Raw genomic sequence first — 15,439 nt, 5'->3', positions numbered from 1 at the left:
ATGAGCTTTGGACAGCAACCAAAAGAATGAGATCGCAGATACAAGCGGCCGAAATGGGTTTCCTCAGAAAGGTGGCTGGGCTCAGCCTTAGAGATAGGGTAAGGAGCTCGGACATCTGGAGGGAGCTCAGAGTAGAGCTGCTGATCCTTTGCGTCGAAAGGGGCCAGTAAAGGTGGTTCGGGCATCTGATCAGGATGCCTCCTGGGCGCCTCCTGTTAGAGGTGTTATGGGCATGTCCCACTGGTAGGAGCCCCAGGGCAGACCCAGAACATGTTGGAGGGATTACATATCTCATCTGGCCTGGGAACACCTTGGAGTCCCCCAGGTGGAGCTGGAAAGCATTGCTATGGAGAGGGACGTCCGGGGTGCTTTGCTTGTACTGCTGACCCTGCGACCCAGCCCCGGATAAGCGGATGAAAATAGATAGATGGATGGATGAAAAGGAAAATGAAAAGTTTCCAAATGCTCACACATACTGAGCACTGTATGACTTATCAGATAATATCTACCACATGTGCATCTATAACCAATCAAAGGTAAATGCAGTGCACATTGACAAATTGATCCATAGTCAAGGTCTGCATATTCCTCTGGATGCTGCATGGACTGAAACATGGTTACAAAGCTGCCCTCTGCACAGTTGGTTCACGTCCACTCTGAGGCTAACGGACACATTGGAGCTGCTTTGTAAAGCCTGTCGACAGGAAACTAGACTAACAGGGAAATCAAAACTCACCTGGAAGAAAACATGAATGCTTTTAGTCCTGTTTAGAGCATTGGGCAGCGATGCACTTCAGCCTCTTGTGGCCAAAATTAGTATTACAATAAATACAATCCTGACAACAAGTTTGTTTTTACCTGTCAAAACTTTTTTTCCCACTTGTTTTCACAGATAAAAAAAATTAAGGAAGTTTTTAAGATTATCTTGGCAACCCAATTTTCATTTATCCTTAAGTCATAAATACAGGACAGAGAATAAGCTACATCAGACTAAGAAAATGGATGACCAGAATTTTTCTCACTTGCCTCTTATGGCCTCAGTAGAAAATTAGCTTTCCAATATATTTAACGTCCTAAATATACTTTTTATGTCATCATCCCAGCATCTTACTAACAGTGGTGGGGTCCTACATAAAAACAGCTTTTTTCTGTCAAAGTTTGAACAGCTACTTCATGTTAGATATGTCTGTACGTGTTGGTGTCAGTGTACAAACATGTAAAAGAGGCTTTTGATGTAGATCTAATTTCTGTCCTTCTCATCTTCAAGACTCAATATTTAAGATTGAAAATGAACTGAGATATAATTGAATGTTTAGGACTGACAGCTGTGGGCTAATGCAGAGATATCCATGTCAGCATGTTTAATGAGTTACCATCTGTTCACTGTGCGGTTCAGTTGCTGTGTGACGGGAGCTGAGCGAGTGTGTGGACAGCGAGTGTGTGGACAGTAAGTGTGTGGACAGTAAGTGTGTGGACAGGAGGCGACAGAAAGTCTTCAAGTGTGAACCATCTTTAAGTGACTGTTGCAGTTCGTGGTGTCTCCTCATTCAGACAGCCAGGTGGAGAAAAACTGTCAGTGTGATTTATCTACCAGCACTCCTGTCAACACTGTCTAATTAAGAAAACCTGATGTCCTTATCATTAAGATGACAACTGAGGTGGAAGTAAACAATTTTGGAGGAATTTTCTCCAAGAAGTTACTTGACAGCTTTAAACATTTCCAAGAAAGTGATTATTGTTTAAGTACTAAACCATGAAGTTTAAGTTATGAAATGTTTGTCTGAGCTTCAGTGGTCTCGGGTGAATTTGAAAGTTTTAATTGCCCATATTCTGTCTGCCTTCATGTCCAATGCCTGCTGGGATAATTGCAGCCAGCCATGATCCAGAATAAACTAAGTGGGTATGGAAAATGGACTGACAGTATACAGTATTTGTAATGTACAGTAGTGTACAATGCATATAATGAAGTTTTTAAAAGTATAAATTGTAACATCTTTACATGTTTTTAAGAAAAGCCATTCATTGCCAGCTGTCATTGGGTCATTCAGCAGAATGAGCAGTCAACTGGAACTTAAGACCAGAAGGCCTTAAGAAGCCAACCTTGGTTAGAGCCTTAGGAGGACTGCTTGGCTCAGAAGTTTTGCTGATGCATCTGGATCCTGGCAAGATTTAGGGAACAGGCTCTCCTGGGGTGTAGCAGGTTTGACCAAATACTGCTCTTCCTCTCTGGTAGCTTGAACGAGAGCTGAAGGAGTAGACTGGTTCCAGATCAGAGTCTTCATTACCACCATCATAGCTGTTAGCAGATCCAGAGCTCCAGCTGTCCCCTACACAAGCAGTAGCTTAACCACCATAGCCGCCACTTGGAGCACTGCTGTCACACCCATACCGTTCCTCCCGAACACTACCATAGCCACCATCAAATCAATTACCTGCAGCCATGTTGATGCTGCTGTATCTGCCAGCCCCAGCACTGGAAATGGTATCATGTCGAGCAGGAGGACGATCAGTAGCTTTGTGGGACATTGAATTGGGTCCACTTGGTTGAGGGAAGATGCTGCCTGAGTCAGAACTCATCCCCATTCCACTGAACCAATACCCAGAAGAAAATGGCGGCAGCATGAAGCTTGTGTCAGCACTGTTTGCACCATTTTGTTTCCCAGAGGAACGGGGTCTGCCCATTGGTCCGACAGCCCATTACTCTGACAACCCATTGGTCAGACATCCCATTGTTCCGACATCATCATGATGCCCTGTGGTTAAGGTCTGGTTAGGTTTAGGCACAAAAACCACTTGGTTAGGGTTAGGGTTAGGAAAAGATCATGGTGTGGGTTAAAATGAAAAAGAAAGTGGCAAACACATAAGCTGTGAGCCTGCTTCGCCTCAAGCCTTTCCCAGCAGACCCAGAACCGGTTGCGGCGCACCATCAAGGCAGAAATACGCCCGGCGGGAGCCATTCAGCACCGCGGAGAGCTCCCCACACAACCCAGAACCCAGAGTTAATAACAGGAGGTTATGGTGTTTCATTCTCTCCTCTCTATGACACTTGTATCTCGACCAGTAGCCTACTTTTGTTGCATTTGCTGATCCTCTATGGTACACAAATACAGTATAGCCTAGTATATCGGAACAATGGGATGTCGGACCAATGACATGGAGCCACAGGAACACAGTCAATGCTCCAATTGCAGATCAAGTTCAGGATTTCTAACCGCCCCAAAAGACTGCTAACAGACCTGCAGATTTCAACAGAAGCGTCTGTGGTGCTACATTTTTTTTATTGTCAACAAATCAGATGTAACTATCAAGTAATTTATCTTAAGAAAAAGTAAGTATTGCCTTTGTAGCCAAACCCTGATACAGCTTGATCATGTGCCATAGACCCCAATTATTAAAACAAATCACACCTCTGGACTGGGCGACATGTTCCTTAATTACCATGAACGTGGGCACTGTAATTTATTCCGATTCAGTCAGATATACATCGTCCTGCTGCTGCTACTCACTATCTAATAACCAAACACGTATTAATCCATAGACAATTTCCGTAACTTTCCGAAACCAACAATCCAACAGCAGCTGAACTTCTCCATCAAGCTCTTGTCTTTATTCTTTGCAATTGCTTCTATTACTTTCAGATGCATAAATGAATGCAACACTTATTAAAGTGAGCACTACTATTTGAATAATTACAGCGTCTCCCCCTCTCAATGACAAACTGCCCTCGGACGTGGTTGGACAACACATTGTGCAAACTAGATCTTTACTATTGTACCCAAGTGGCAACCTCTAGGGCTGAAAAATGAAGCCAACGCAGAACTGCCTAAACTGCTATTCCTTAAATGGCCACTTGAGGCTGGCTCCAGAAGCAAGTCAAGTCCCACAAATCCCAATGTTAAAGTGCCTACTTCACAGCAAAAGTAAACATGTTTACAGCCTGATACAATAAACTGTTTTGGTCTCTATAGCTAATCCTCCTGTTTATGACAACTGTACATCGATCAACTGGGGTATAAAAACCACTGACAGATGAAGTGAACGACATCATCATTGATCATCTCATTACAATGCACTGTTCTGCTTGGAAACCTGCATAACTTATGGTATTCACGTGGATGCCACTGACACACCACCCATACAATTATCGCTCAGACCAAGTACACCCTCAAATGCCAACAGCACTCTCTGATGGCAGTAGCCCCCCCCCCTGCAGGAGAATGCAGCATGCGACACCGTAAAACTGCTCAAGAATGACCCAAGGAACGTGGCCTCCAAATTCCCCAAAATCCCAATCTGGGCATCTGTGACCTCTGTCATACCAGCACATTTCACAGATGCTCAATCAGGTTGGGATCTGGGTAATTTCGAGGCAAGGTTGATGCCTTGAGCTCTTTGTAACGTTCCTCGGGCTGTTCCTGAGGAGTGCTGTTGTCATGAAGCGGGGTATTTGGTCTGCAATAATGTTGTGGTAGATGATGCCTGTCAAATGGCATCAACATGCATGCCAGGACCCAGCAGAACATCATGCTCTAACAAGATGATCAGTGTTATCCACTTCACCTGTCATTATTTTTAATGCTTTGGCTGATCGGTGTAAGTCACCTGATCATACCCGAGGCTTACGAAACATATAGAATAACATTAATGTTACCCTTTAAACTCAAATGTCAGCTCTCGAAATGTCAACTTTTCATGAGCATAAAAAATCTTACATCACTACACATTTTCCAATTCATCCAATAGGTTGTGTCATGCTCACCAACTAAGGAAACTAGACAATATTCTAAATCCACAAAGCAAACATGTCATCAAATTTCGACATGACACACCACGGCAATATGGAAATACAGGGAACCGTTTGAAATCTGAACCTCTGAATGGTGCATCAAAGTCTTTGTGTAAACTGAAACAGGCTGCTTTTAACACGTCAACGCTAAGAAGAACATTTTGATGAACAAAAAAGAGAAAATTGTCCTTGTACATACATTTTTGTCGCTTCACATCTTCCAACGCTGTAGACTAGTGAGTCTCTTTCTCGCTGTCATGTTGTTTCAAGTATTTCAGCCAGTGGAAGACTTTATCCTGTTCTGTATCTTAGTGACTATGCTGTGAGTAATAAGTTCTAAATCCATCTCTCCAGCAGCAGAGTAAGACCTTAATAACCTTTGACGTCACCGTCAGCCTCTCATCCTTAACTTAGACTCATGAACACACACACACACACACACACACACACACACACACACACACACACACACAACACACCATCTGAGTCACTTCCATTGCTGCCCGACCTTACCTGCTCTTCTGGCAGGCAGAGCAGAGCCAGGCTTTGTCCCGCTTGTTATAGACCCGGCAGGCCTTGCAGACGTTGTAGTGGCAGTCACGGCACTGGCGCTTGGGGTTGAGCAGGAAGGTGAAGGGCGAGCAGCAGCGGATGCAGCAGCGCTGGTTGAAGCAGCTCTGCCGTGACAGCAGGAGGCAGCGACTGCCCTCCTCGTCCAGCTCCTGCTTCAGTTCACTGTAGGGAAGAGGAGGAGGAGGAGGAGGGGAGAGAGAGGGGGATGTTGGAGGGAGGAAGACAGTGATACCAGGAGAGACAGAGAGAGAGCATGTGTGTTTACAAAACGGGGGGGGAAAAAACAGAACATTTCTGTGTGTGTGTGTGTGTGTGTGTGTGTGTGTGTGTGTGTGTGAGACAGGAGATACAGTTCTCTCTCTGAGTCAAGTAGGATGATTATCACAATGAGGACATGACATATACACACAGCTGGTCACACACTGATCCTGTGCCTCACTTTAATGAAAATGGAGCACAAATTAAAGTGGTTTCATAAAGTCGGTCATTTTAATAATTCTCTAAACATCATTCTAAAAAAAGGCTAAAGCACTAATATCTCCCTTAATGTACATTATACAGTCACGGTGGTGAAATGCCATCAGAGCTCTTACTAAAGGTGGAATTCTCCCTTATATAAATATCTTGATTGAATATTTAAACAGAGTATGTATCATTTCACATTCATTTAAAGGTCCGCTGCTGTGCTCACATAAAGGTTAAAGCAGAAGGCTGTGCTGAATAATACATCAGCGTGTTTTCCTCGACAGCAGCAGCAGCAGCAGCAGCAGCAGCATTTCTGCCTATATGCAGAGTATTCTAAACATTTATTACTGCTGGAGAAAACAGTCTCACCCACATGGTCCGTTTATGAGCTGATCTGGAGCTTTATATGAGTGTTTGCCCAGATAAATGGAATTATAGAGGATTAAATTTCCTTTTTTGTTTTAAGCATTTCACAGACTGCACTTCAGCGCTGTTTGATGAGGTGCGCTTAATCATGCTGGAATGGATGCAATGCACGTTTCTGGGGGCTTTTTGTTGGAAATGTCAGAAAATAATTGTTTTGGGAGACGATTTGTGTGGTGCATCAATAAACAGTCTACAGGATATAAAGGCCCTAAGACTTGTATCCTATTTCATTTGTAAAATGTTGAACGCAGGACTTTAACTTACTACTTTACTTACTATTTGTTCACTGCGGTACAACAACAGCTGGAAGAAGATCGGGGATGCAGCCTGAGCTATGGAACACACTACCTATAGATATCATAGAAGAAAGAAAGCTAATAACATGTCTGTTCACTTTAGCCTTTAAGTAGCTCTAACTTCCTAATACAGGTCTGACACTGTTTCTTTTCACGCTTTTACTCTCCTTTCACGCTGCTGCAGCTCTTTTAAAATCTTACGTTATTTTATGATTTTTAGTTTTACAACTGCAACAATTTTATGAATCAGTTCTGTTTTATGTTCATTCTGTTATTCTGAAACACTCAGTGCTTCTTGTAAAGCACTTTGTCCTGCATTTCCTGTATAAAAGGTGCTATATGAATAAAGTTTATCATTATTTACATTATTATCTCTTATTACTTTTACTTGAGTAAATCTAAAATTAAAAAAGTAAAACTAGACTAATACTAAAAGTTATAAACAGGGATAAGCGAGTACATCATTTTCTATATCTGTTCAACCAACTAAATTATCTATATCTGTACATGAAGTGGGTGGAGTTTATGCCAGATGTGGGTGTGGTTTAAATTAAAAGTGGGTTTGGCCTAATCAGAGGTTGTTATTTTAACCCTGAAATTTATATGGATTGATCAGAGGTTGAAATATTTATTACCTATGAAAAAAGTGTTTAAATAACAGTCGCTAAATTAAGCTTCAGATCATTTTTTGAATCACAAGAGTAACCAAAATGAGGATTTTCCTTAATCACGAGCACAGATATTGACACATTTTACTAGTATGATACTCCTTCATTCATTAATTTTCCATAACCACTTGGGAGTTGTGGGGGGGCTGGAGCCTATCCCAGTTGACATTGGGTGAGAGGCGGGGTACACCCTGGACAGGTCACAAAACTATCACAGGGCTGACACATAGAGACAGACAACCATTCACACTCACATTCACACCTACGGCAAGTTTAGAGTCACCAGTTAACCTGCACGTCTTTGAACTGTGGGAGGAAGCTGGAGTACCCGGAGAAAACCCACGCTGACATGGGGAGAACATGCAAACTGCGCACAGAAGGGCTCCCTCACCCTGGGTTGAATAAACTATAATACACTATTAAAGTTGTTAAATTAAATCAATCATTTCTTATTTTCTTTGGTACTTTTTGTTATATACACATATGCAATGATGATAGTTGGGTAAGATGAATGCTGATGTTATCCAATGTCAAGTCTCTGATCATGTGATAAGACGATATGTGCACAACAGCATGCACAAGGGCCATGATAGTGTGCACTGGGGCCCGTCGCAACTACCCTACATCACTGGGAATTTGGACTTTTTACTCAACTATATTTATTCAACATCTTTAAGTACAGATTGAGTTTGTTTAATACAAAACATAATCAACTCCAGCTTTGCCAGCTGCAACATTACAGTGATGAACACATTAATTCATCACTTATTATAATGCAATAATGTATGCTTCTGAAATGGCTCATTCTGCATAATGTGTTCTTTTACTTTTTGTTCTTAAAGTCAATTTTAATGCCAATATGTTTGTACTTTTACTTGTAACACATTATTTCTACACTGTAATACTGCTACTTTTACTTAAAAGAGAGATCTGAGTACGTTGTCCATCACTGTCACACACACAGCACATATCAAACAGATGCAAACACATCAGATAGCAGCCAAAAAGGATGGAAAAATAAATTACAGAGGGAAAACAAGACAGACAGAGGCAGAAGAGAGACAAATGGAAACTGGTGTTAAGTAGCACAAGAAGGAAAGGGTCACAAAAAATCCATTATTTTCACATTAGGGCTGCAGGAGCATCGGCCATGACTGAATCATTTATAGGTGATTACTGCTAGAGACTGATGGAGTCTGACAACACGAGGACAGAGGCAGGGGGAAAGACGAGTCACTGTGGGTTTCAACGTTCATTTCATTTCAGTTTTAAAATGTCCACAACTCAAAATGTAAAGCCAAAATTCAGCTCCTCAATCCCGTTTTACCGAACCTTTGTATCGACTGTATTTACTTGAGGGAATCTACTTCTACGTAAGGTTGTCTCGAAGTGAACTGGTGAGAACTGAATGTGATTTAAGAAAAAAAAAAGATGCTTGATATGTAGACAGAGAATGATACATAGAGAGAACAACTACATCACTAGGGGTGGGGGAAAAACTGATAAAGCTAACGTGATATTTTGCATAGCAATATTGAATCGATGCGCGGACGCCAAGTATCGATCTGTTATTATATATTATATATACATTCATTTTTGCAAATACACATTTTAATCCAACTTTTGGTACAAGAATCATAAAATCAGTTGCCTTTTCTGTCCACTAGATGGGGCTGATTGTGTTTTTCCTGGTGAGGTCAGCAGAGGTCTCAGTCAACAGCATTTGGCAGGAAGCTCATCAAAACAAAGCTGGGAGCAACGGAGAAAGAAATAAGAAATGCACTGTCGCCGTTTAAATCAAACGTCTGGACTTATTTTGAATTTTTTTCAACACAACAGGAGCGAAGGACTTGATATGCCACATGCGATTTGGAGGCAGTGTCATGTGAGAATACTCTGGCAATACTACGAACATGAGGCCTCACCTCACACAACACCATTCAGAGATAACATTAGCCGCTGACGGCCATCTAACGCTAAACCTGCTCTGCCGAAAAATCAACCAAAACTGGACACACTTAGCTTGACAAAACTTCCATCCAACTCTGAGAGAGTGAAGAAAATAACAAAGCCCATCACCCACTTCATGTGCAAAGATCTGCGTCCATACAGTGTTGTTGAAAACGAACATGCTAAAAACACTGGAACTCAGGTATGTGACTCTGTCCTGACATTCTTTCACCATCCCAGCTATACCCAAGCTCTACAGGGAAGTGAAGCATTTAGTTGAGGAATCTTTGAGTGCAGCAGGAAGGGTAGCATTAACTTGTGACTCCTGGACTTCAAGGTCAGTGGATTTAGATGTGACTATAACAGCACATTATATCACAGAGGACTGATGACTGCTGTCTCACATTCTCCTAACTAGAGCAGAAGATGAAAGTCACACCATAGCAAACACTGCAGACCTCCTGTAAAACGCAGCACAAGAATGGGGGATTGTGTTTGTAACAGACAGCACATCTAACATGGGTGTTGCCATTCAGTTAGCAGGATACCTGTGTGTGAAGTGTTTCACACACTTGCTTAATCTGGGCTCACACAGGGTGTTAAATCTGCCAACAGTTCAGTTTGTCAGGTGCATACAGCATGTATGACAGGTATTATGATGGTGTTGGTTAGTCTGTCTGCTTTGCATCACATTTTGCTTCAATAAAAATGATTAAAATCAAATGAACAGACTGAAAACTTTGTCTTATGAGGTAAAATTGACATTGATAAAGTTTTCCTTTGGGGAAATTTGCAGTTGGGAAAAAGGTAATGAATCGCAATATACTGCCATATATCACAATACTCAGCATATTGCAATATCACAATTATATCATATCGTGACCTAAGCATTGTGATAATATTGTATCGTGAGTCCTCCGGTGATTCCCACCCCTATAAATAACACTGTATGGGCTGTTGTCTTCATTATGATTTTCATGAACCTGCAGATTTTCTCCATCAATCAAATTAATTGTTTATCAATTGTCTATAAAATGTCAGAAAGTGGTGAATCATTTTCCTTACAACTTCCTAAAGCCCAAGTCAACATCTTAAAATGTCCCAATTTGTCCAAAACTGGTTTAAAATCCAAAGATATTTGGACAAAAAAGATACCTCCAGAAATAATCACTATGAGAGGTTTATCTGTGCACTTTGGACGTATTTGGTTAACAACATGATTTGCACAACCGATTTGTTATCAAAACTGTCCCAGATTAAGTTCCTTTTGAAAGCCACGTTTCTTCAACACTGACACTAACATTTAGGTCACATTTTCCAAACTATAAAAATTTAACAGTGTCCCTCAGATGCCCGTCTGACAAGAGAGACGGCGGCCCTCTCACCACAGCAGCACACTCCATTACTGAAGCTCAATGGACGGTATAAATAACCCGCGAGGCAGGCCACACACAGTTACACAAAGATACTCTCAGCAAGATGCAAGACAGTAGAGTAGCATGCAGGAATATACGTGAACACAACAGTATCCCTCACATGTGTAAACACGCCTCAGCGGGACAAAACTGCAGCTAAGAAGCAAACAGACATCTGTCACATCTCTGTCTTTCATCTGAATACCTCAGAGACATGGAACATATATGTTGAGCAGCTCGCTCTGTACAGTATCTGTAGTGCGGCTCTGTCCTCACGCACTCACGTCTAAAGCTGCTTTCTAGCTTCAGGCATGAAACGAGAACAAACGAGGAGACGCTTGAGCTCTGTCAGCTGCAATAATCCTCACAAAAAGTCTGTTTCTTGGCGATAAGATGATGTGACGTCTGCTAATGTGCGCTTGCAGTCGTATGACTGTTTATTTTTCTTGTGTTTACAGATTTTAACAGGGATCTGTTTCTCCCTCTTTTAGAAGGGAGATAGTTATCTTGATTATTATACATAAAGAAAATAGAAGTGCTGCTTTTTAGCAGTAAAACCAGTTAAACTTGAGACTGTGTTGTAACCTGGGTCCAAAGTTTAATGCTCACACTTAATAATAGCTACTGGTAAGTATAGTTTGAGTCACAACATGAACTTTGCTATAATAAAATAAATCACTTGCAGAGGATAAGTGAGCTGGAATTAGATTATTTCGATGACTAGTGGCTAAAATTAGCTTTGGGCCAGACATCCACCCTTTGTATTGTTTTGTTATTAAGTGGGATCCTATTAAAATTACGTCAGGTGTTGACCCTTGCAAGGAAGTGTTTTTCTCCTAGTCTTTCAAGGATTCATTTGAATGATGCACAAATACATAACATTAATGTATTTTCCATGCAGTTAAAGTGTTAAGGCAGGATTATGTGTAAAATATGATAAATAATATGTGAAATAAATATGACCCTGTAAAATATGCATAAGAATAAAATACAGAACCAATCCACTGGGAAGTTACTGAACTACTCATTAAAAAAAATCTATTATCATTATTGGTTGGATTGGAGCGGTGACGGTCATAAAAATGAGACAATGACAGTAAAAATACTTTTGACAGGTAAAATCTGGAATAAAAATGCTTTAAAGGAGCAGTGTGTAGGATTTAGGGTGCGTTCTGAATCGCATACTTTTTCTTTTTACTTTCAGTAGGTACAGCAGCTGCCCTTAAACATATGTACATATGCACACAATCGGGACATACTACTGTCTCGTAACATTACACCCTGAACTTTGACTCTCTTATTCATATATCTGTTACCATGGAGATAAAAACAAAATGCCAAGCTCGCTAGAGACGGAGACCAAACCAGACAGCGCTGATATTGTTAATTTGCAATAAGTAATGGCTGCATACATTGTAGAGTCTAACATATTATATTTGTGACAGTAAAATTACAGAGGATATACATTTCTCTGTCATTGTCATTTAACACTTCTGTTGTTGGTTATATTTATGATTGATTTATTCAATTAGATAATTAACATTCCTTTTATTACCAACCATCTATCACTTCAGCTTATGACAGTCGATGTGACATATCGTCTGCTGTGCAGAGGATTGTGGGTCAGAAAAGCCAGAGAAGCATGCTGGCTTGCGTACTGCAGTTAAGATGGAGTCACAGGGACTTCAACAAACTTTAAGCAATTCCTTAAGTCCAAGACCAAGATAATGAAAAAAAACTTAAATCATGAAGTAAACATTTTAAGTGGATTGCACTTGTATAGCGCCTTTCTAGTCTTCTGTCCACTCGAAGCGCTTTTTACACTACAAGTCACATTCACACACACATTTATACACTCGTGGCCGAGGCTACCATACAAGGTGCCACCCGCTACTCAGTTTTTAACACACTTACGCACTGATGGAACAGCCATCGGGAGCAATTTAGGGTTCATTATCTTGCTCAAGGATATATCGACTGAGGGAGACGCGGACTGAGCTGCCAATCTTCCAGTTAGTGGACGACCCGCTCTACTTAGGGAGCCACAGCTGCCCTAAGGAAACCTAAAGGACTGGAGGAGCCACGAATCGAGCCGCCAATCTTCTGATTAGTGGACAACCTGCTCTACCTTGTGAGCCACAGTCACCCTGGGGTAACCCTAAAGGGAAGACTTGTGTGCAGCCGATTTTATCTCAAGAAAACCTTAACTCAGCCTTTAAGGGAAACCTCAACATAAGGTCCTTTGTGCAGCTGGCCCCAGACGTTTAGGAGGTTTGAGCAGGAGCCAAACTATCCGCAGAGGTCTCTTCCTCTCCAAAATAAACAGAACTGGCAATTTAAAGCAGTAAAAGTTTTTCAACACTGTTCAGCTCATCACAGATTCTGCTACTTACTGTGGCTGATGGGAAAACGTGAACAACTCTATCTAGAGTCAGTGTTTGGTTTGTCCATTCTGGGTTACTGTAGAAACATGGCTGTGCAACATGGAAGACTCCGCAGATGAGGACACGCTCCCTGTGTAGATATAAACGGCTCATTCTAAGGGAACGAAAACATGTTCTGAATATTATATAGTCTACCGTTTCTAGATGCCTCTAAATCCTACACAGAAACTGAAATCCAATAAAACTCACTGTGAAAAAAAAAGATGAAATGAGGCTGGTTTATCCTGCTGTTTTTATTCACATCCTCATTTGCATATAAATAACTAAGATAAGCTAAATTACTAAGATTAATTACTTTATTTAAGACTGGTCATTTTGGATTTCCACAGAGTATTAACTGATGAGTAATAGAGATTAAAAAAAAAATTGCAGAGGATTCAGGAAACACACTAAACCACATCTTTTTCTGTCTCCTCATTTGTTTTCAGTGTTTCGCTGATGCTTTCACCTTCCTGTAACACTGAGCACAACTTCACTTCCACAGACTTCCTCCCTCAATCAGCCAGGATTAACATCCACGCCAAGGCTCTGCATGTGTGTGTGTGTGTGTGTGTGTGTGTGTGTGTGAGTGTGAGTGAGTGCGCACTGCGGAGGTTCAGAGTGCCAAGCGGTGTGAGTGTTTGTGCTGTGTATGCTGTGTGTGGGCGGGTGGCGCTACAGAGAAACGAATGCCAACAATCCCCAGATCATCAGGTGCGGTGGCAGTGAACCGGCTCCCGTGGCTTTTTCCTGAGAACTTGTTATTCTGCTCAAAGACTTAACAAGATAAACACAGTCTGACATTTGTGCCACGTCACTATCTCCAACATTTTATAACTAACTCATACTCACAACACAGCCGGTCTGCGCCTACATCCAGTTGATGCTTTCAGGAATATTATAAAACTTATACTGTATATACTGTGTACCGAGTTGCCACTTCATTAGGAACACCTATCTGCAACTAACACAGTCTAATACAACAATAAACCCCACCTTTGTGAAGCTTGTAAAGTTCAGATTGTGTTGACAAGGTTTTAGAGAGGTTTTAAATTCTGTAGACTGTTGTGCTGTTAAATTGAACTGTGTTAAACTGAGTATATTCAATACGTTTCTTGTCACAAGAATAAAAAACAATAAAATTAAGAATAAAAATAAAGAGTAAAGCGTCAAAGAATATAAATGTTTTTATGCTCTATGCGTGTATTTGTTTGTTTGTTGCTATGTATAACCGTGTTGCACTTGACAAAGTTTTTCTGATTCTGATAATAATTATATAATAATTAATACTGAATATACACACATATACACTCACCGGCCACTTCATTAAGTACACCTATTCAACTGCTCATTAAAGCAAATAGCTAATCAGCCAATCATGTGGCAGCAGCTCAATGTATTTAGGAATGTAGACATGGTCAAGATGACCTGGTGAAGTTCAAACCGAGCATCAGAATGGGGAAGAAAGAGAATTTAAGTGACTTTGAGCAGGGCATGGTTGTTGGTCTGAGTATTTCAGAAACTGCCGATCTACTGGGATCTTCATGCACAACCATCTCTAGGGTTTACAGAGGATGGGCCGAGAAAGAGAAACTATCCAGTGAGCAGCAGTTCTCTGGGTGAAAATGCCTTGTTGATGCCAGAGGTCAGAGAAGAATGGCCAGACTGGTTCAAGATGATAGAAAGGCAACAGTAACTCAAATAACCACTGGTTACAACCAAGGTCTGCAGAAGACCATCTCTGAACCAACAACACGTCCAACCTTGAAGCAGATGGGCTACAGCAGCAGAAGACCACACCAGGTGCCACTCCTGTCAGCTAACAACAGGAAACTGAGGCTACAGTTCACACAGACTCACCAAAACTGGACAATAGAAGATTGGAAAAATGTTGCCTGGTCTGATGAGTCTCAGATCTGAGGAGTCTTGATGCTCTCTGCAACTGGCCAAAATGTCGGCTAACAATGTTGGATACTGGCAAAATCTTCTATCATGCAGCCCTATTCTTGAATTCAGTCTGATCTCATTGATGAAAACAGGGTGGACAAAACATTAAAAGAAACAACTCTCTGGGTAACACACAGCAGTTTAACAGCGCCACAATCTACACAAGCAACACCTCTCTAAAACAGTTTCCACAAGAACTGAACATTATAATCTTCACAAAGGCAGAATTTACTGCAGGACTGTTGTATTAGACTGCATTAGCTTTGGCTCAGTGTACATGATAAAGTGGAGACTGTGTGTGTGTGTGTGTGTGTGTGTGTGTGTGTGTGTGTGTGTGTGTGTGTGTGTGTATCTCACAGTTGGTTCATCACAAACTGGATCCAACATGTGTGCGCGAGTAAAATCTTTGTAAATACATGCATGGAATTACTAATCTTTGCCTCATTTCAGAGATTATAAGAACTAATTACTGTTCTCTCTTCACAATTTT

General features: G+C 41.2%; 1 protein-coding gene across 8 annotated transcripts in view; it reads right to left on the bottom strand.

Moving 5' to 3' along the window:
* myripa (myosin VIIA and Rab interacting protein a) overlaps nucleotides 1-15,439 on the bottom strand; it is a 51,839-nt gene that overhangs the window by 29,916 nt on the left and 6,484 nt on the right. For all 8 annotated transcript variants that reach the window (XR_004502928.2, XR_013492436.1, XM_033650756.2 and 5 more), the window contains exon 4: nucleotides 5,300-5,521. Coding sequence is in view for 6 of the 8 variants with exons in the window: in XM_033650756.2 (XP_033506647.2) it covers nucleotides 5,300-5,521 (222 nt within the window). In the remaining 2 variants the exon portion in view is untranslated. The remainder of the gene's footprint in view (nucleotides 1-5,299; nucleotides 5,522-15,439) is intronic.

The sequence above is a fragment of the Epinephelus lanceolatus genome, chromosome 12 (assembly GCF_041903045.1).
Source record: "Epinephelus lanceolatus isolate andai-2023 chromosome 12, ASM4190304v1, whole genome shotgun sequence".
Classification (NCBI taxonomy): Eukaryota; Metazoa; Chordata; class Actinopteri; order Perciformes; family Serranidae; genus Epinephelus; species Epinephelus lanceolatus.
The sequence above is the reverse complement of the archived record's forward strand: the minus strand, read 5'-3'. Positions and strand labels throughout refer to the sequence as shown.